The sequence below is a fragment of the Balaenoptera ricei genome, chromosome 6 (assembly GCF_028023285.1).
Source record: "Balaenoptera ricei isolate mBalRic1 chromosome 6, mBalRic1.hap2, whole genome shotgun sequence".
NCBI classification, from domain to species: domain Eukaryota; kingdom Metazoa; phylum Chordata; class Mammalia; order Artiodactyla; family Balaenopteridae; genus Balaenoptera; species Balaenoptera ricei.
Window position 1 is genome coordinate 48,902,401 of NC_082644.1, and position 22,429 is coordinate 48,924,829.

Below are 22,429 nucleotides of genomic sequence, written 5' to 3' on the forward strand. Positions count from 1 at the left end.
AATGTGATTAAGTTTTTCAGCACATGGAGCTTACAAAATATGCATTTTTAAAACCCAAACATTTAATGAGAACTATCAAAAAATAAAAATCATATCTGCAAAGGGGCTGCATATTATATTTGGGGCAGCTCCTTAAGCAAATAACTCATATGGGGAGTTTAAATACCACTGGCTCTTCACAAGAACTCATTCTATAAATGTCTGATACAATAAAAACAACAAATTAATAATAGTATCAAGAGTTAATGTGTAACCCTTGCTGGCTGACTCTATTTTAAGATTTTTAAGAGCTCTTCACAAGAACCCCATGAGGTAGATACTACTTTATTCCATTGTACAAATGAGGCAGCTGTGGCTTCAGAAGGCTGCCCAAGGTCATACATCTGGAGTGGGAGGGTTGTGGTGTTTATGAAATCTGGGTATGTATGTCTTACTCCAAAACCTGTACCTCTTACTTATTACATATTCAAAAATCTACATATAAAGACCCACTATATATTAAGATAAGTCTTTAACAAGGCTTGTCATTAACAAGGCAGTGCCAACCTCCTTCCTAGTTCAGTCTGAAAATTGTCAGCATTCTAAAAACCTTTTTTGGTGAGTTTCAATTAGCTCAGCTCTTGGATATATAGGTTAACTTTATTGACTTATTAAATGGTTAAAGTTTTACTTGGCAAAATCATCCTTTAAGATTATATAAGAGAATGAGGAAATAATGCTTTCAATATCCTAGTCATTCAAGAAATATTTGTATCGCACTCTCACACACACACGCACAATATAAGCTGCTCCAGGAACTCATATCTTGTACAGATCTACTTGTACAAGAAATATTAACTTGTACACGAAATATTAACACAAGAAATATTAACTCATATCTTGTACAGATCTACTTGTACAAGAAGGACCTCAGCATCAATTTACTGGAACAGGTATTGCAGTACGTTATCAATGTCTAAAAGAGGGAAAAACACCTTGAGTTCAGGGGATCTAAGACAAATGTATGAAATGGTAGGGTATAAACTTTCCCTGGATGGATTCTTTACAATCCAGATAAGTGAGACAAAAAATGAAACGTACTGTATGAACAACAAGGATTTATTTCTCATAGTTCCATAGTTCAGAGGCTGGAAAGTCCAAGAACAAGGTGCCAGTTGACTCAGCTCCCCAGTGAGGGCTCTCTTCCTGGCTTGCAGATGGCCAACTTTCGACTGTGTACTCACAAGGTGGAAAGAGAGAGGGGAAGGAAGCTTTCTGATGTCCTTTCTTTTATGGGCACTAATTCCATCAGAAGAGAGTCTCACCCTCATGACCTCCTCTAAACCTAATTACTTCCCAAAAGCCCCATCTCCAAATACCATCACATTAGCAATTAGGGCTTTGACATATGAATTTTGGAGGGGGTACAATTCAGTCCACAGACCATGCATTACACCCAAACTCCAGGACAAAAGACTCTCGGTAGCAGCATGAATACAGCAGCAGAGGAATAATGGAAGGTAAGCACAGAAACACCCAGGGCATCCTGCCAGACTAAGGAGTTCAACATAATTATACAACCGACCTTGGTCAAAGTTGTTAACCAAGTTCATTTGATGATATATTATAGGATGTTTTAAGGAGAGAGGCAACAGAGGCATTTGATATAGGATGACTTGTCCCAATGTGAGTGTGCCATAAATTACCTTAACATATGATTCATTTGATAAGAAATGTGGTTCAAAATGGAGAAATGAGAGTCAAATAAGTATGACAATAAAAGAATCTTAGAAATCAACTGGGGATACAGGAAACTATGTATGTAATAGGGCCTCTTTCTCAAGCCAGCACTTAGAAATATATACCAGAGAGTGTATATGCGGAAAAAAATAAAAATAAAGAAAACTTGTTTGGAGGATGGGAGAAAGGGGGCAATGAACTCAGCTGTCATTCAAAGTTGGTTTTGAGAAGTACTAAAGTGGAAGTGTAAGGCGAAAAAAACAGTGCCACTCCAGTTTGCTGACAGCTTTTCTTAACTCCAGTATTTACAAAAATGTTGGTGTGAGGCATTATATTAAGAAGCACAATGACTGTCACCTCATCTATTCATCTTTTTTCTCTTACGTAAAATGAAATACAAGTTGTTGAATAGTTAGAGAATGGGCAGTGAGGGTGTGGAGAGAGAAAAAAATTGATAATAATACTTATAAAAAGTCCCCTTTTTAGTCCCCCAAAAACTAAAAAGTTGCTGTTTCAGGGAAATAGCAAAATCAAGTACTCTAAATTACCTACTTCCACTTTTTCTGCTCTTTTACTACAAATTTTATAACCTTAGTCAAGGAATAATCTTTGGCATTAGAGTTTTCTAAACATGAAGAGCACATAGTCCGTTGGAGTTTTTATTTTTATTTATAAAACTGTCACATTTATTATAGGAGAATTCTTACCTCTTTTTCTTGAGTAGGAGTAGCTTAAAGAACAATAATTACAATGTCAGAAAAAAGCAATCTGTGTCCTTTGAGCCTTTTTTCTCTTTAGTAAGCAAGTAATTTTACTGCTTACAAGCTCCCATTTTCTTTCAAAGAAAGCACAAGTGTTTATTTTATGTATATTTTCTAATTAAGAGCTTATGTTTTTCTATATTCTCTTCTTTGAAGGATAGTTGCTTTTAAATTTTATCATTTCCATGATTTTTTCTCTAAGATTTCTTCATTTTACTTTCATATATATGTTATATTATTTGTGCAATAATATTTTCATATGTAGTCTACTAACAAATAGTTGGTAGAACCATTTTTACTAACTTTTGTCCTACTATATTTAGAAATGCTGTAATGTTCATCTTCAGGTATATAATTCTTGACAGTATTCTAAGTGAATTTAAATATATTTAAATACAAGGAATAATTTGGGCAGTGATCATTTTAGTAACTCTATTCCAAATCATCTTTCAATTTAGAGATTACATCCATTGTCTCTACCTCCTATTTGGGAAGATGGGTGGAATCTCCATTAACCCTAAGGTGAATGTTCATTGCTTTGCACAGATAACCTTCATGACTGTGATTGATAATTTTTGCTGGATCAATTTTCTCTCCCCACCCTGGTTTTTTTTTTTTTTTTCTTTCTTTTTGCCCTTTTCTTTCTTCCCCTCCTTCCTTTCTTTTAGTAAAATAAAAATAGTTATATATGCCACGTGCCTGCAGAGTGGCAGAATTAGTGGATTCTGTCTTTTGGGAGTATATACATATAATCAGATTAGTTACTGTAAAATACATAAAACAAGCTGACAATTTTACTGGATCTTCTTCTGCTTAATGAGTTTTACCTGCTTTTCATGATATTTTATATTACTTCATTAATTTATCAAGGCAAAAGAGAGCACTTTGGGGTTGGATCAGGGGTAGAGAGTAGGACATGGAGGCCTTATATAACCAGTGTCAGTGTTCTTTAGGAAACTCAGTATAGTTCATTACAGTGGTTAGGTACAAAAATTTACGAGATATTCTACAAAGGAAACAAAGCAGCTTTAATCTGATAAATTGTAAAAAGAGAATACTAGTAGATTTACTAATGTAAGGGTAAGAAGAGTGAAGCCAACAAAAAATAAAAGACACTAGTACTCAATTCATAACACCCAAGGGGTGACTGAATCTTTCTTATGCAGTTTCTCTAACTTGTGTGGCATATCTATCTTCTTATCTCAGGGCTCCCTAAAGCTCTTGTCTAAAATCGGGAACTAATCACCTTTCCTTACACACCAGCATTTTTTCTTGCAGTCTCTATACACACTATGGGAAAAAACTTATTTTTTTGTTCAATAATACATAGAAAAGTTGGTGTATGTCTGCAACAAAGTTTTCACCATCTACTTTTAATGGAAATTAAGAATGATATGGTCTTTTCTTTCATAAAACTAAATTTATATTTCTTAAAATTCTGAAGTTATATATCCTACTTTTTGATTTCATGAAATGATAATGACAATTGAGAGATTGTGTTTGTGGTGTTTTAGGATAAAAGTTGAATAATTCTGTCTTTTCCCCTAGTTACTTACCTTTATTTGTACTGTTCAAGGAAAACCCCAACTGTGAACCAGGTTTCTTAAATGCTCTTCTAGTTCCTTTACTTGTTCCGGTGGTTTGAAGTCTTCAGTTAACCTAAGAATTACCTGGGACCTTGTTGAAAATATAGATTCTGGCTAACACCTCTCTCTCCCATGAGATTCTGGCATCAGTCTTATCCTTAATTTACTTTGCAATTATCCAATTATTGTGTAAGTTGAGTCCCTTAGAAACAAAGAGTATGATTCATTCAATGAGCTGTATCCACCCAGAAATTTTGGAATTTACTGAGTAAAGTTTCTTGAACGTGTGAGACACATTTTGAGTTTCATAGGTTTTGTTAACAGACCTGAGCACATCAAGTACGTATAAGCTTGTTTCTATAGACTTGCAAACAATTTGCCAAGTGGAACCCTGGCTGTCCACAAACTGGGAAATGCCTATATTCTTTTGAGAGCTACCCGTTCCCACTTGAGGGCCTCATGACAGGTGCTCAGCTCCACTCTGTTGAATGTTTCCTTAAGCTTAGAGGTGGGTTAAACTGCTGGGTTCTAAATAAACCCGTTATAGCTTTTCAACGTGCCCCATAAAGCTGTCCCAGAACTTCTCATTGTATTATTATTTGCTTTGAGATTGCCCTGTAAAAGGCAAGGTAACTGGTGGTTGCGCTGGAGACAGGGCGAGGCCGGCTGGTTCCTGCAGTGCCCTGGCCCGCGCCGAAGAGCCCTGGCAGAGCCCGGCCGAGGATACACGCTTTTCCCCGCGCTGCCGAAGGGCTGAGCCGCAGGGCGCTCCCCAGGGGCATTCTGTGTGAGCCGGCCTGGAGATCGCAGGCCCAGGGGGGCAGCTCCACCCGAGGAGACAAGACACGCCTCAAACCGGGCAAACTCCCGGCCTCCTCTGGCCCCAAGCCAGCAGCCGCCGCCCGCCACCTCCTCTCCTCCTGCGCTGTTGCCCCGACTGCCCTGCCGGGCCCCGAACTCGCTGGCGCCTGGGCGCGCGGCCCCTCGGCCCAAGGGGCTGGCGACGCGGTTGGGACGATGTGGCGCATGCGTGGTGGCGCCACCAGGCGCGGGAGCTGCGGCGGAGGGGACAGCCGCGGGCAGGGCCGCCCGGGCCGCGTTCGTGGGGGTGGCGGCAGCGGGGGCTGGCGAGGCCGCGCGGGCGGCGCCCGACAGCAGCTGGAGGAGCGGTTCGCCGACTTGGCAGCGAGCCACCTAGAGGCCATCCGCGCGCGGGACGAGCGGGACCGACAGAACGCGCGGCTGCGTGAGGAGAACGCCCGACTGCGGCTCGAGAACCGGCGGCTGAAGCGCGAGAACCGCAGCCTCTTCCGTCAGGCCTTGCGGCTCCCCGGCGAGGGTGATGACGGGGCGTACGCGGAGGCGGCGAGGGCGACCCCGGGCCCCGAGGAGGCCAGCACGAACAGGAGGGCTAGGGGCGGCGGCCCCGAGGACGAGCAGGGCAGCCCCAGGGCCCTGAGAGCCCGGCTTGAGAAGCTGGAGGCCATGTACCGCCGGGCCCTGATGCAGTTGCACGTCGAACAGCGGGGGCCGCGCCCGCGTGGGGACAAGGAGGAGCCCTGTCCACGCAGACCCGACTCAGTTCAGCGAACCCCGGAGCCGGAGCCCGAGCCCTCGGAACCCTGGCTGTAGCCGGAGGCCGCAGCCCGGGGGAGGCGGGGCTTCGCGCGGGCCCCTCCTCCTCCGTTCACGGTTGCCCCCAGCTAGCGCGCGCCTGAGCCGCGCGCTCCCGCCTCCTGCCCGGCCCGGTCACTTCCGGGGGCGCGTCGCGTTCGGGCGGCAGAGGCTGAGAAGGGCGCTGGGCCATCTGAGTCCCTACGTGTACAAAGCAACTTTCTCTGGCCGCTGCTCGTTTCCGTAGAGAGAGGCCAGGCAACGGAGGGGCGGGTTTTAAAACAGCAAGAAATGGGTGCCAGTCAACACGTCCTAATGCCTGAACTTTTCTGAGTGTTGTGAGGACCTGTGGTATTTTTTCCCTCTGTTTTGGTTCTTTGAGGGATGAATAATACATTTTGAATTGGTTGAGTTTGTTCATTCTTCAGTCTCCCAAAGCCTCCAGCCGCTCTCTCTTATGTGGCCAACATTCTAAGTATTTGGTTTGTTTTTATAAGTCGGTGTTACTTGGATAGCCTATGAAGTACCACCCTTTTATGAAAAAGGTGATATATATAATTTAGAAACTCATGTCTGCCCTGGCTCTGGTCCTTATACATCTAGTATATACTGATTTGTTTACCCCACTCTGCTCCCCTCCCCCAGCCCTGGGAATTTTTAAACTATCTGCCTATAGTAATTCTTTGATCGGCAAATAAATTTGGTGCACTGAAAATAACCTAAAGCTATCCCACGACTGTTATTTAAAGTGTGTGAAATGTTTCCACGTTTTTTTAAGAAATATACATGTATGTATATATTATACCTATTTTTAATATCAACTTGATTAGCCTTTGTAAACTAATTTTCTTTTCGCTTTATGAAACAGTGATCTTTTAAAATAATCTAAAGATTAGACAGTCTAAACATTTTATATTTTTTATACGTTTTAGACTTGACAGCATAGCAGACAGCTACTTTGCCTAATATTGCTAATGTTTAAGAATTTTTAAGAAATTATGAATTATATGTATATCAGAAGTCCCAAAACAAAGTGATTTAAGTCTCAGTTGTAATTTCAGTCCAGGAAAAAAAAAAATGTGATTATCTTAAATATTCTAAAATCAGTTGATTGTACTTTGTTAATGAATAACACCTTTGCCTAGTAATGAAGAGGATACCATTGTACCTGGTAAAAATCATAGGTGTAAAAGGGTGTTTAAGTGGTGGAGAACACTTCAGTTTAAGGAGGCAGAAAAAAATGGAAGAGTTTCTGTTACCGCTAGAAAAAAATCATGAGTTAGAATGTTTGTTTTATTTGTGGAATATTCCAGAAATTTCATAGTATATATTATAAAACAAGTTGCCAAAGAAAGTAGTGTTGAGATTTTTTCTAATCCTGGGTATTGAAGACACTTTGTGTATTTTGCTTAAAAGTAATTGATAGTTTTGAACATTAAAATCTTCCCCTATGACCAAGAAATATGAGAAGAAACTTGGTGAGAATAAGTAGGTATATGAAAAGTATTTCTATCCCCTTTACGTCGTTTTCTAATAGTGAAAGAATTAAAACATTTTTAGGAGGCAGTAGGAATTGAAGAATGGAAAAAAGCATATTGGCCCTACTTCTACTTTGGATGTAAATTAGTTAATCTCTAAGCCTTAGTTTTCTCACCATTAAAATGAACATACCATCTACCTTAAAATGTTATAAAAATTTTATTGAAATGCTATCTGCAGAATACCTGCTTCAAAATGAGATCTATCAGTAAGAATTATAATCCAAATTGTGAAATTTCAAGTGTATATTTTACTGTCACTTTACTTTCCTTCTGTATTTTGTTCCTCTATGACTTTATGGGTATTAGCAGATATGTATATTTCGAATGTGTTGACATTTTTCTCTCCTTTTAAACAAACAGGGGAGATAAAGCCTTTATAATAAGGGAATAATACAAAAAGTTTAAAATATTTCCTGATTGTGGCAACTGGCGATTCAAGAACTAAGCAAAATATTAAGTTTAACTAGTTTTAAACACCCTTTGTTTTAAAATCATGTATAAGTATGGTGAAGAAAACTTTTGTAATAAGGCACACACACAAATGAGGAATTTTTTTGAGCATAATTCCTGAAAAGTCTTAAAAATTCTGAAACCCAAATGCCCCTATAAATGGGTTAAGGCTCAACTTTGTTGAATTTCCCCAATGATACCTGATGAGAAGTATCATGTAGTAATATAAAAGATGTTTTGTTATATCAAAATATGTACCTGTTTAAGAAATGGGTAAAGTTGATTTTAGAAAAGTTTTGTCTAGGCTCTAGTTTGATCTAAAATAACCTAAAACTGCAGATTATCATACTTTGTTACAGTGACATTTTCATAACTTCAGATTTGTTGTGCAATGAAAAGAGGGCTTATAATAGAAATGAGCAACAAAAATATGTGTCATATTAGCAAGCAAATTCAGTGAGGAGGGTTGGCATTTTTTTAATCAGCAATCTTTATTGCTGCTACTCACAAACGTATACCATCTTTATGTTTTTATCTGTAAAAATTAGGATGTAAATCAAAGCAGTATAAAATGGGGTATTTTGTAGATCATAGAACAAGCTGTCCTTGCTATACTTCTTGAACATAATGAATATTTGAAGAATACTTGAAAATATTCTTTGTATTGTTTAGTCTTAGACATAGATTTGCCAATTTATGAGTACTGCCATGATGAAACTAATACCAAATTATTCAATAAATTAAACCATCAGTATATACTAAATAATTGTTAGCAACATGATTTTGATCCCAGTGCCAAAATACCATTTTCTATTTTGATTAAAGGAACAGATTTTCACTGAGAATTTGTCATAAAATCTTCATGAGTGAATGAAAAAACTTATTAATATTTCTGTTCAGTGATTAATTGATCAATTATAAGTTCTAATTTTTCTACTATAAACTTGCTTTCCTGATATATATTTTACCTATCTGATATAGACACTATATAAATCTATTTGTGCAATGGAAATACGAACCAAGGAAAACCGATAATACCCACGTCTGACTTTATGAGGTTATCGTGCTCAAATTTCAGATTTTAAAGCTTAAACTAAGATTAGCATCTCTTAATGATTTGAATTAAACTATGTTGTGTTTAATCCATAGGGGATTTTGCTTATTAAAAAATTCATATGCAGAGTCGACTTGTCAGTATAGTCTTTGCATTATTCATGTTAATTTATTAGACTTTAGAGAAAATTTGAGAAAGACTTTAGAGAAAATTTGAGAAAGGACAGCAGTGAGTTTGTTGGTGCTTAATTCTTGTCTGAGTGATAGGCATTCTACTCTAAAAACTGAGTTCTTGGAGAGAGGAACTTGAACAACAATCTACCACAGACCTCATACTTGGGACTGATAAAAATCTTCCATGGCCTTTCATTTTTCCAGGTATCCTCACTTTATTTTTGATTCATTTTAAACTTAAAACCTCCATTGTATTTTTAAACTTAATGGGTCTGACTTAAGTTATGGTGAAGACTCTGTTGCTAATAACCAAGAAACCCAACAATTCAGTGACTATTAAAAACAAGATTTTTAAATCTGGTACATAAACTTCCTGATTCAGGTGCTTCAGGATGTCAGGAAGCTATGCTCCACATGGTCATTCAGGGTCTCAGATTCTTTTTATCATGTTTGTCTACCTTGCCCAAGGTCATTGTTTCATCTGTGTGGTAGAAATAGGTTACTTGCAGGTCCAGGTTTCAGCATATGGGAAAGGAAAAGAAAGGCTTGGCCAAGTGTGAAAGTGATATAAATTCCCCTGGTCACATTCTGCTGGTAAAACCTTATCACATGGCCCATTGACCCTGGCAGCTATCCTGTGATCATAAGAATAGCAGTTCAGAGAGATGAAAGAAAACTTATATCTTAATAATATCATTGCAGCTCTGGTTATCACACCCAGAGTCTGTCCTACATCTGGACTTCCAGTTATCTTAGGAGATACATTTCCTTATTGTTTAACCCACTTTGAGTTAGGAAATTCTCTTAGTAGGAGTAAAAATGGAATACTATACAACAGTAAGAATGAACGCTATGATGACACATGAAAATATGGGTGTCTCCCGAACAAAATGTTGAGGAAAAGAGGCCAGACACAAAGAACATAAAACGGACAAAACGTTAATATCTATATCTATCGAGAACTCTTATAAATCAAACAAGGGCAATCATCCCAATGCAGAAAAAGGCAAAAGAACTTACAGATCCTTTATATTAGAGAAAAACTGGATAGCCAATAAACTATGGAAAGATTTTCAAATTAATAGTAATACAAAAGTAAACTTAGATGTCCTATCTCTTACATTCCATAACTCAAATAATCAGCATTTGCCTAATGGCTATAGGAAAAAAATTATAAATCATTCTGAATATCTTTTCCAATGCTCCTTATATCTAAATGGTTATCAAATCTTAAAATTTTTTGCCTCAAAAATGCCTTTCACAGTTTTTCCTTTTTCTTCATTCATAATTTTGGGCATAGGTTATCTAAGGACCTTTGTTTCATTTTGCATGAGGTAAACACTAAGGAATGCAAATTTATTTTAATGCAGAGGATAAATTGGTGTATGTACTATTGACCAATAATTTTTAGAGTAGGGTATGCAGGTATGTTGAGAGCAGGTTAAAAATCTCAGGTCTTCTATTTACATTTATTTTTACCTCATGCTTTTAAAATTTATTCTTTCTGTGTGTGTTCTAAAGTGTTCTTAGTATAGTAAATGATATACGCATTTTGTTATGTGCTCAAAAATATTTATAGATCCTGATAGAGTCTAAAGAATACTACACTGGGAGTCAAAAGCTCATTTGCAGGGTTTGTCATTGATTAGTTTTGGACCTCAAGAATATTACGTAATCTTTTTAACATGGAATTTTTCTTAAATAGGAAAATTGAGTAATAGAATGTATCCAAATATGCATCATAGCTAGGTTTGTTATGAGACTTAAATTAGATATTATAACTAAACTTATATTTTATGCTTTAAAATACAATACTACCAAAGTAAGAAAATTACTGTTTTTGAAAGATAATTTTTCATGTTCCTTGGTTTTGGGGACAAAAAGAATTAGCTATTAAAATTATTTTAGATTTTTGACATTTTTTTTTATCTTCACAACTACTTTTTAAAGTTTAGGATTAATTCATCAGAATTTTTCAGTGCGTATCTTTTTGCTTGGCATTTTATACATTTCAAGTGAGAAATCAGGGCAGGTGTGTATCTATCAAGTATAAGGAGGCTACCAAATTAACCTACAAATCCCCAAAGTTATATTAATGAATCTGTGTGCTTCACAACCTTTTCTGAGAAGAATAAAATCACTTTTATTGAGGCACATTAGCACTACTAATAATTCTAAGACCTGAAAATACCTGACTGTGAAGTTGATTATGTACTCAAACAGAAAGCTATAATCAAAAGGTTTCTGAATCCTCTCCTTCAACAGTGTTTTTTTTCCCCATATTATTGATGCAGATGTTAAGTTTCTTAACAAAAATGCGAAATAATTGGGGCTGAAGACTTCCTTTAGCCAAAAAGAAATTTCCACATTTTTATTAAGCAATATATTTCATGATGAAATAAATTCCATGAATTATTCTTCTGATACCAAGATTCAGTAGCATAAAATAAAAACAAAATGTCCAAAAATAACTCCCAGATATCAAACATTTGCCTTCCAGATCCACTCTCTATTCTTCTCCACCTTACTCTCTTTTTTACCACATTACTGGCCTCCCTTGGTCCTTGGGTTTCAGGGCAAGATTGGTTTCTGGCTGGATTTGGCCATGGAAATACTAGCAAGGGCAGAAGCAGGAAGTAGGGTTGGGTATGGGGTTGCTACAGTTTAACTGCATCCCGCCTATCAAGGGTCACAGCTCCTATAAGTCTGCCTTCTCTCAGAGCTCTCTTTCTCCAGGTTCTGGTAAGGTCTCTAGCCTCTCACCACTTCTGCCCAAGGGGTGGTGAAGTTTTCCGTAGTAGGTATTACTACCTTCAGAGTACTGCTCCATATCCTTTGGTTTCCCTAAACCATACCCAATTTTTGCAAACAGCCCTTTATTGAACCATTTAAGAATTACTCACCTTCAGTGTGCCATTTTTTTCCTGTGGGGACCCAGGTTGATTCAATAAATGAACAGTGACTACTGATATTGATATTGATTTGCATACTTTTACTTTTATTGTATTTAATTTAATGCATCTTGAAGATTCCATGGAGCAAAATGATATATCTCAAAATCTGATCTTCAGTTAATCTAGTTTGATGCTTTCTTGATTTAACTAACTCAAAACGTACACATGAAAATTAGGTTTTACAATTAGATACTAGGTATATATTACTGGTTACAGGGTTTTTAAAAATTGTATCCTCAGTGATTCAATATCATTCAACAGATATTTATTTTTTAATAACTCATGTATAAAATCTTTGACCATTAGTAATACAATCTATGAAATCATTTCTTCCTTTGAAGTGTTTAACATCCAATGCAAAGATGCAGACATATAATGTAAAATAGGAAATCAGGGAGAAAGTATTAACGACCCAAAGTAGGAAGAACAGGATTCACATGAAATGTTATTAGAGCTAATTCTTAAAAGACACATAGGTGATCAAGTAGATGGGTCTCATGGGATGATTATTTAAGACTAAGGGAACATGAGCAAAGGGATGTGAATAGAAATGTATAGGGAATGCTCTAGGAATAAAAAAGACTGTAATATGACTGCAGTGAAGGGTATAGAGGATTGAGTAAAGCAGACTGTGGTCAAATAGTGAAAGACCTTAAACTCCAAATGAGAATTTAATCGTTCAATGGAGAAAAATCAAATTTCTTTGAGCAGGTGATTGATTTAGAATTGTAGAGTAGCTCATATTATGATCAGGTGTAGTTTTAAGAAAGATTACACAGGCAGCAGATAATTAGAGGAAAGGGGAAACTGGAGGTAGGAATACCAGTAAAGAAATTAGAGGAATGGTACAATTAAGTGGTAACAGTGTTTGAACACGATCAGTTGTTGGGGAAGAGTATGTTTCTTGATTTGTTTCCTCTGAAAGCAGAGCTTGTTACAAGGCAGTAGATAAAGATGATACAATTATGGGGGAAACATCTACAGCTATAAGAGATAAAGACCAAAGAATAAACTTAGAGAAAAGCGTATATTCAAAGAACTAACAAAGGCCAACAAAGGAGACTCAAAAGAGTAGGCTAGAAATGTAAGGGGAAATCTAAGAGATTGTAATTCCTGAAACCCAGGGAAGATAGATTTGATGAAAGAATGAACTGTTTAATACTACAAACAAGTTAAGCAAGATGTGATAGAGTCCAAATAAAAAATGGTCTAATTGTCCATTCATCCCTATATCCATAGCCATTATAAAGTAATTTTACAACTCTACCTATGAACAGATGGAGCTTCTTGTTGCTCCTTGCTTTGGCCAATGGAATGCAACTGAACTGACAATGTCTTTGTGTATAGGACTCAATAGACCATGAACACTGCTATACTTTCTTAGAATCTTGTTGTCACCACATGAACAACGTTAAGCTAGCATGCTGGGTGGAATGAGTGTAAACTGATCACTCCTGTTACCCCAGCCAACGGCCAGCCAACTATCTTCAACCAGCCAGTTACCAGTCAGTCAGCTAATCACACAGATACGCACAAGCCCTGTATAGGTCAACTCAGCCAGGCCCAGGTCAACAAAACCACTGACAAGTAAACTTGTGATCAACAATTAATGGTTCTATTAAGTCATTAGATTTGGGGAGCAAACTCTTAGATTATAAATTGTTGAGCAGTTACAAGGAATTTGGCAATGAATATTTTTAAATAAGTATCTTAAAGAGAAGAACAGAGTTGGAAAAGTTGCTGAGGGTATTATTATTTGTATTCTGTGTATGGAATGAATTTGAGTATGTTTCAGGAGAGATGCGAATAATGGAAAGTGAGATGAACAGCCCAATGGAAGAAGATATAAAGAGGTAACATGTTCTCATGAATGGATTAACTCAAATGCACAGATGATTAGAACAGTCTGGTAAAGGAATAGATTAAATTCTTATTGAAGAGGAGGTAAGGAGAAAAGAGCAGGTGATAATATAGAGAAAGAATGAGGTTGGAGACAGGTAGATTGAGTGAGGTCATGTCTTTTCAATGAAACAGTAAAATCATTTGTTGAATTAAGTTAGCTGATTTTCTGTTCTAAAAGTGGAGAAAAGTTTCAAACACTGATGAAAGATATTTAAAGTGTGGTTAATTGGGAGATAAATAAAAGGATGGCTGAATGGTTCTGAGAGCCCAGGTGATTCTGGATATCAAGAAACACACTACAAGTGTAGAAATCATATTGGCCATTGGGAGAAAAAACATGCAAGAGAAAACCCTGAAAGATAACCTCAAGATGCACAAGAGAACTTTTTATTTCTAAAGTTGGATTTCACTAAGCAGTCTTACTGGTAACTGAATTCTGATGATTTCTTTCTACATGTTGTATATCTTGAATTAATCCTATTAGGATAAGTATAATTAATTAGATCATGCATGTGCAAATTTGAAAATTTCATAATTTTGGAGTCTTGGCAGTGTGCGTGGGGTGGAAGGGAGGGACCAAGTGGAGACTTGACAATCAGGACTAGTGTTGGGAAAGAAATATAAAATATTAATAAGAAATGTAAGGAAAACAGTGCCCTCTCTTTGTTTATCAGGCTTAACATCAGGATTGTGAAGTTGATGAGAAACAGTTCTTGGGTCCTTTGTGCAGAGATGGCAAACTGTCTCTGTATCTGCAGCATGTTGATCAGAGGAGGATGTTGATAAAGGCAAAGAATGAGGTACATTTATACAGGAAGGGAAGAATGGATTTCTATGGCAGTCTCTCGGGATTTCCTTTCTTTAATCTGCAGTCAGAAGAATCAATTGGATTCAGTATCTTTACTTATAGCATAGTAACATCAATTCAGAATTGTTGAGAAAATCAAAAGAGATGAGTGTACATGAAAGTGCATTGAAAATCTAAAACCTGATACAAATGGAAAGGATTTGCTAAAGCTAACAGCAACAATATTTAAGATAACTTTTATTAAAATTTGTTTTTAAATGATACAAGGAATAAGCCTTATCATATTGCTTAAAAATAACTGGTTCTGTCTCAAAATGATCAAAGCAATTAATCTAAAACGTTTGTCATAAGAGATTAAAATAATACCCTGAGTGTTACACGTTATAAAATTGTGGATATACTGTTTCAATGTATGTACACAACATTCACCAAAGAAACCTAAATTCAATTACTTCTAACCCCACCAGCCCTGCATATCTTACTGCTTCTATCATGCAATGTTTATGTGAACTATTTTTATTATCATTTTTTGTACCACTTGAAAGTCCTTCATGATGAGGATTATTTGCTCTGTTGGTCTACATGGATATTGATAGGGCATAAAGCCAATGACACATAATTTTGAACATTGATATGTTCTCCCTGCTATCTTAAACAGGGAAAGAAACAGCATAATCCACCTACTAGTTTGTACTTTGCATTCTGAAGATCAGGTCTCAAACATATATACAAGGTGAGAAATTTTAAAATAATCCATTCTTGTATTAATGAAACTAACAATCATTCACTTTTGAAATGTATGTTGAGTACCTGCTCTGTGACAGGCACTGTCCTCAGTCCCTACCTTGGAAGGCTTGCAAAGAATTGAAGGGAGGTAAATAATAAATATCTTTTTTCAATCCAAAATAATTTATCATTTTTTTGTTTAACAAAATTTATTTTTCAGTTTTTGGTTTATATTAATTGGGAGGGCAAGATGAAAAAAGGTTTACACTAAGAGAGGTAATAGCATAGTGGTATGAGCAGGTGGTTTTGAGTCACTATTACTGAGCCTTTCTAGTTTTCATGCATAAAGCTCTCTTCCCATTTTAATTCCCCTGATCTGTATAAATTCCCACCAACTCATTTAATTTTAGATACAATTTAAAAATGAATATTCCACACAATGTGGAAGGATAGTATCTTCAGTAAAAGGTGCTGGGAAAGCTGGATAGCCATGTGCGAAAGAATGAAATTGAACTCTTAAACCATATACAAAAATTAACTCAAAATGGTTTAAAGACTTAAACATAAGACCTGAAACCTTAAAACTCCTAGATGAAAATATAGAAAAGAAAGCTTCTTAACATGGGCCTTGGCAATGATTTCTTGGATATGACACTAAAAGCACAGGTGACAAAAGCAAAAATAGACAAGTAAGATTACATCAGATTAAAAAGCTTCTGCATATCAAAGGAAACCATCAACAAAATGAAAAAGCAACCTGTGGAATGGGTGAAAATATTTGCAAACCATATATCTGATAAAGGGCTAATATCCAAAATATATAAGGAAATCCTACAACTCAATAGCAAGCAAGAAGGAAGGGAAGGGAGACAGGAAGGGAGGGAGGGAGGAAGGAATGAAAGAAGGAAGGAAGGAAGGAAAGGAAGGAAGGAAGGAAATGATTTGATTAAAAAATGGGCAAAGAACTTGAATAGACATTTCTCTAAAGAAGACCTACAAGTGACCAATAGGTATATGAAAAGATGCTCAACATCTCTATTCATCAGAGAAATGCAAATCAAAACCACAATGAGATATCACCTCATATCTGCTAGGATGGCTATTACCTAAAAAGAATTAAAAAAAAAAAAAAAAAAAAAGATAAGTGTTGAGGAGGATGTGGAAAATAGGAAACCCTTGTATACTATTGGTGGGAATACAAATTGGTGCAGCCACTATGGAAAATAGTATGGAGGTTCCTCAAAAAATTAACTATAGAACTACCATATGATTCAGCAATCCCACTTTGTATATATATGCAAAGAAATTGAAATCATGATGTCAAAGACATATCTGAACTCCCATGTTCATTGCAACATTATTCCCAATAGCTTAGACATGGAAGCAACCTAAATGTCCATTGATGACTGAATGGATAAAGAAAATGTTTAATATATATATATTAATATTTTATATATATATATATAAAATGTTATAAAAGTAGGAAATCCTGTCATTTGTGGCAACGTGGATGAACCTGGAGAACAGTATCCTAAGTGAAATAAGCGAGACACAGAAGGACAAATACTACATGGTATCAGTTATATGAGGAATCTAAAAGAGTTAAACTCATAGCAGCGGTGAGTGGAACGCCAGTTGCCAGGAGGGGGAAACAGGGAGGTATTAGTCAAAGGGTATAAGGTTTCAGTTATACAAGATGAGTAAATCCTAGAGATCTTACTGTACAGCATACTGCCTGTAGTTAACAGTACTGTATGGCACATGTAAAATTTTGCTAAAAGGGTAGATCTTATGTTAAGTGTTCTTATCACACAAAAAACTAAAGATGTCAGTAGGAAACTTTTAGAAATGAGGGATATGTTTGTGGCATAACTTGTGATGATAGTTTCACAGGTATATACTTATCTCTGAACTCATCAAGTTGTATACATTAAATATGTACAGCTTTGTGTTTGTCCATCATACCTCAATAAAATAGTTTAAAAAATAAGGTCTTGCTTGCTTTTAGAAGCTTTCACTGAAGTAAGTGAATATTTATCTTGAAAAGTGACATTATATAAACGTACATCGTGTGTTTCATTTGATTGTGAATTCTCAAAGGCAAGAATTGTGTCTTATTCACCCTGTATCCCTAATAAGTACCTGGAATATTATAGGGAATAAATAATTATTTTTTACTTTTGAAAAAGGAAAAAGAAGATTCCCAAGCTGAATGGAAGCAGATTACTTTTTTTATTCTTCCAAAAAAGTATTTTGAAAGAAACGAGATGAGTTTTCCTAGAGATGTATCTAATTGTTTGGCAGTAATTTGTGGTCCTTCAAAAACAGGACTAATTATCATCATGTAGGCAGGGGTTCTTAGGTGGCAATTTGTAGTTTTTAGCAGCTTTTTACTTGCAGCATTTTGAAGTTGCTGCAGCAGGAGGTAAAGCACAAAACCATGTTTATTTGAAAGGAAATATCTAAAATGCTATGTTATAGAATCACTGAAGTTGAGTTCAGGGGAAGTGAAGAATGTATCTTTCCTCTTGTTTATATTACTTAAACTTCCTGTGTATTCCACATAATGGTGATTTAGAATTTGGTTCCTATAATAGCCTCATAAGTGTACTAGTGTCTTAAATTGGTATTCACTTACAGATATGTGAGTCTAATACACTGGCCAATATGGTAGCCCATAGCCAGAGGTTGCTGTTGAGTATTTGAGTAGTCTGACTTGAGATGCATAAAGTAAGTGTGAAATACACACTGGATTTAACACGCTTAGTCAAAAAAGCTTAAAATATTACACTAATAATTTTTATATTAATTACATGTTAGAATTATAACAGCTGATATATTGGGGTAAATAAAATATGTTAATAAAATTATTTTATCTGTTTCTTTTACTTTCTTAATGTGGCTTCAAGAAAATTTAAAAGCACACATGTAGCTTGACTTATATTTCCTTTGAATAGTACTGTCTAATAAGTACAGAATACAGTGGGATTATTTTTTTCCCCTTGAGAACATCATCTTCTATTACTGGATTACAATGATTTTTGTATCACACAGCTTAGGTTTGTATTCAATTTCTCATCTACTAAAACCAGGAGCTCCATTTAAAGAGAGCTGCTGGTAAGTAAGCAGCTCAATACCGTACTGCAGTTTATTATATGTATCAAAAATTTATATATCCCACTTACTTGCAAAAAGATTTTGCCAAAGCTTACCCACAAAATATATTTAAACACAGCAGTTACAAATAAAATCAAATAGAAACAAAACAAGATAGAGGAAGAATAGGTATCATTCTAAAGTAAAATGTTTACTGTACTTGATTAGTCATTTAGATCAGTTTCTTACAAAAGGAAAAGGAAGATGTAGCTATTGTCTTCTTGGCCTTATGGCAAATTAAAACAAAAATTTGGAATCATCCATTATTAGAAACTGAACTTTTTATAAGGTAGCCTCTAAAGTTTTCTGAATGTTGAAGAAATAAAATAAAAAGGCAGCAGACTCCCTGTGAAGTGAGGAAAATCAGAGCACCTTAAAAATCTATTGCTCCTATATCTAGTTATCCCACTGATGACCCTAGTTATGTGGCCTGTTATACATATGCATCTTTGTTCTGAAATAATGGTAACATGAATAGCAGCAGTAAGGGCCCTCTTCATCAAATGCCATAGAGTATTTGAAAAACCAGTAGTGAAAATTTTCAGCAACACTATGAGGGATCAAAAAATCCAAGGGTTGCTTTAATCAAAACATAGCTTGAGGTCAATTAAAAAGTTGTGCAGTACAAATGGAGAAAAACATTTTAGCATTTTAGAAGGAAACCTGAAGAATCTATTAAAATGAATCACACATGAAAAAATTTCTTTTAATTCATTACCTACTGGTCTTAGTCAAGTCTGAAAGAGAAAATTGAAGTGAGCAGAGGGAAGTAAGGAGAATGTAGTTGAAATGAGAGGTAATGAGAGCCAGAACTTCCTTGGAAACTCTGAAAAGAAATTTGCATTTTGCTCTAAGTGTGATTCTAAGCCATTGACTTTGAGTGCTGGAAATATAGAATATCATTTTACATTCTAAATCATCAGTCTGACTGATCTGGGGACCAAGAGAGAAATCTAGATAATGCCTTTTTAGAAACAGACATAAAGATATGTTATAAATTCTTGGATACAAGAATTTAAATCTCAGGGAATGGATCAGGGCTGGATATGAAAATTTGGGCATCAATATATAAAGAATAGAAGAAATCTTCTGAGAGTAATTAGAGATAGAAAAAACAGGTGGCCTGAACTCCCAAATATTTGGATCTCACCTGAAGATGCTGAAGTCAGTAAAGAAAACTTAGAAGGAGCAGCTTTTGGAATAGAACAAAAACCAGGAGCATGATACTTCGTGGATGCCAAAGAGCCTGTGACAGGGATGGGGGATTACCAAGTGTGCCAAATACCATGAATAGGCTGAGTAAGAAGAGAACACAGAAGCAGCCATGAGATGTGTCACCACCAAGGCCATGGCTGACATTGACTAGGGTGGTTTCAGTGGTGTGGTTTAAAAGAAAGATGGGGAGCTGACAAAGTGAATCCTAGATGCACAATTAATAATAGGTTTTTCAAGACTTTCCTATTTAAAGGAATAGCAATAACAACAAAATGAAATGATAATAAGCCAATACAGGATTAAGAGAAACTTGTATTTTTACGTTTTTTAATTCTAGGAATGATACAGTGGAAAGGGAAAGATGATATTCCTGGAGCATATGAATAGGGAACCAGTGTCCTCCAAAAGAAGAGATAGGGACAAGAGGATGGAAGTCTGAGAATAAATGAAAAGACTGGCCTTAGAAGAGAGTAGGGACACTTCATTCTTTGTCATAAGAAAGAAAGCGGATAGGGGATAAAGAGATACAGGTGGAGCAGCAGATTTATCTGAGGGACTCTAAAGACATTACTTTCTTCTTTTTCTATTTTCTCACAAAGTGTGAAGCAAGGTCATTGGCTGCAATGGAAGGAATGGGCCTGTCTTATTACAAAAAGAATAAAGCAGTTAACTCCAATAAAGAGAAGCCATCTAAACCTGTTTTCAAGGTCGCATGCTACATTTTCTTTCCTAATAAACCCGCTGCTATCTACATGATTCTAAATGATTCGAAGATTATCTACAACCCAGATGTTTGATAATTTATGTCACTTCTTAACACTGTTGGGTTTATGAGTGAATTGTGGAGGCTGGAATACATGTCACTTCACTCACATTTTCTTTATTTGTTGAGTCACCAGTACTTAGAGCAAATCTGGAGGATAGCCAAGAGATTATCCATACAAAGGCAGGCTGAGGTTTAAAATAAAAGAAGTTAACAGCTGTTTCCCTGAAATAATATTTATATAGAAATCAAACATAGATTTTATTTTTTCATTGCCATAAAAGATGTAGAGAAGGCCAGATAAACTCATCTATTTTATTTCCTCAGAGCTACAGAAAATCTGATATCAAAAGACAAACATGAAGATTAGTACTTGAATTGTGATTATCAGATATTATTGCAATTTATTCTCAGGGTAGTACCATTTTTATGTGACAATTTCAGGCTGAACTATAACCTATGTACTAAGGCAGTCATTCTCCACCTGTTGAAACCTAAGGTAGTATGGGAGTTCTTATTTTGAGGATACTGATGAATCTTTAAACATCAGTGGATATAAGGATAATCAAAAATACTACTTTAAAAACATAGAAACCTTAATTTTATTATCTTTTGGCAATAGCTCATATTGTTTGATTGGGTTAATTAGTGTTACAAATCCATTCTTTATTATTTATTAGTTAGATAAAATCTTTAGATGTGTTGTGGAACAATCCCTTTGTAACTTTACTGACTTTTATTGTTGAGGGCTTTCTTAAAATGTGTTTCTATAATAAATATATAAAGTGTTCAATTTGGAGACCTATAAGGCAATTGACTCCTGAAAATCAGTGACAACGTCTAGGTACAACATGATAAATCTTGGGCTCTAGAGTCAGGCAATCCTGAATTACTGTTCTGCCATCTCCACTGAGTTGTATGTCCTTGAGTAAATCACTTAACCTCTAAACCTTCTCATGTGTAAAACAGGGAAATTAATAGTATTGCCACAGTTGTTGTAAGGTAAATTGAGAACATGAATATTAAACACGTGTGCAAAGTATTAAACGTGTGTGCAATGGCAGCAATGGCATATGTGGAAAGCAACCTATGTGGAAGTTTCTTCATGAACGGGGTGGTTCCTAGATGTTTAATTTTTTCATCTCTCTTGTTGAGCTTTTCTTTTTTAATTATTAATATGCAAATTCATTGTAGGTAGATGTAGTTTGCATTTTATTTCCTAATATTTGATGCTTAAAAAAATATATATTTAATATACTATTATAGAAGATAGGAGCCATAATAGTAAAATTTATACCTATGAACTCATCACCCAATTTAAGAACTGAAATAAAAGAAACACAGCTTCATCAACTAGGTGGTCCTTTACTATCTCATGCTCCTGACTCATGGTCAGGGATAACTGATATTTTAAAGTTTGGATTTATCATTTTCTCTTTTAAAAATACACGTTCATCATATATAAAAGTATCCCTAAAATATATTTCTTATTTTGCTTTTTTGCTTATGTAGTTTCTGTTAACAGCATTTTTGATCAATATATTCCTAAAGTGTATCCACATGTTGCATTTTTTTTTTATGATTATAAAAAATCCCATTGTGCAAATACAACAAAATTTTGTTCAGCCTGTTTTGAGGATTATTTGAGTTGTTTCCAATTGTTTTGCTATTAGGAACTATGCTGTATCTTGTACACTGAAAATTAGTGCAGGTGTACCTCTAGGAAAAAGTGGAATTGCAAGGTCTTTTTTCAATTTTACAAGATTCTATTGTGTTTTCAAAGTGGTTGCACCAATTAATTTGAATAAGTGTCATATAAGGTTACTTGGTGATCCATAAACTTACCTTCAACTTTAAAGAAACAATATTTGCTCAGTTACAGATTTCTCCATTCTATCTCTCCATCCATCCATCAATTCATCTAATTTTTGTTGCAGAGTAAGTTGAGGATATCAGTACTCCTCAACACACCAACACTTCAGCTTACATATTATGAACTAGAGTTCA

General features: G+C 35.9%; 1 protein-coding gene and 1 long non-coding RNA gene across 4 annotated transcripts in view; both read left to right on the forward strand.

The window, feature by feature from the left end:
• LOC132367784 (uncharacterized) overlaps window positions 1-22,429 on the forward strand; it is a 1,019,157-nt gene that overhangs the window by 753,641 nt on the left and 243,087 nt on the right. The window lies entirely within an intron of this gene.
• TUSC1 (tumor suppressor candidate 1) lies at window positions 4,812-7,413 on the forward strand. Its single transcript, XM_059926373.1, has one exon. It carries the CDS (start codon window positions 5,084-5,086, stop codon window positions 5,696-5,698), a length of 615 nt encoding a protein of 204 aa, XP_059782356.1. The 5' UTR covers window positions 4,812-5,083; the 3' UTR covers window positions 5,699-7,413.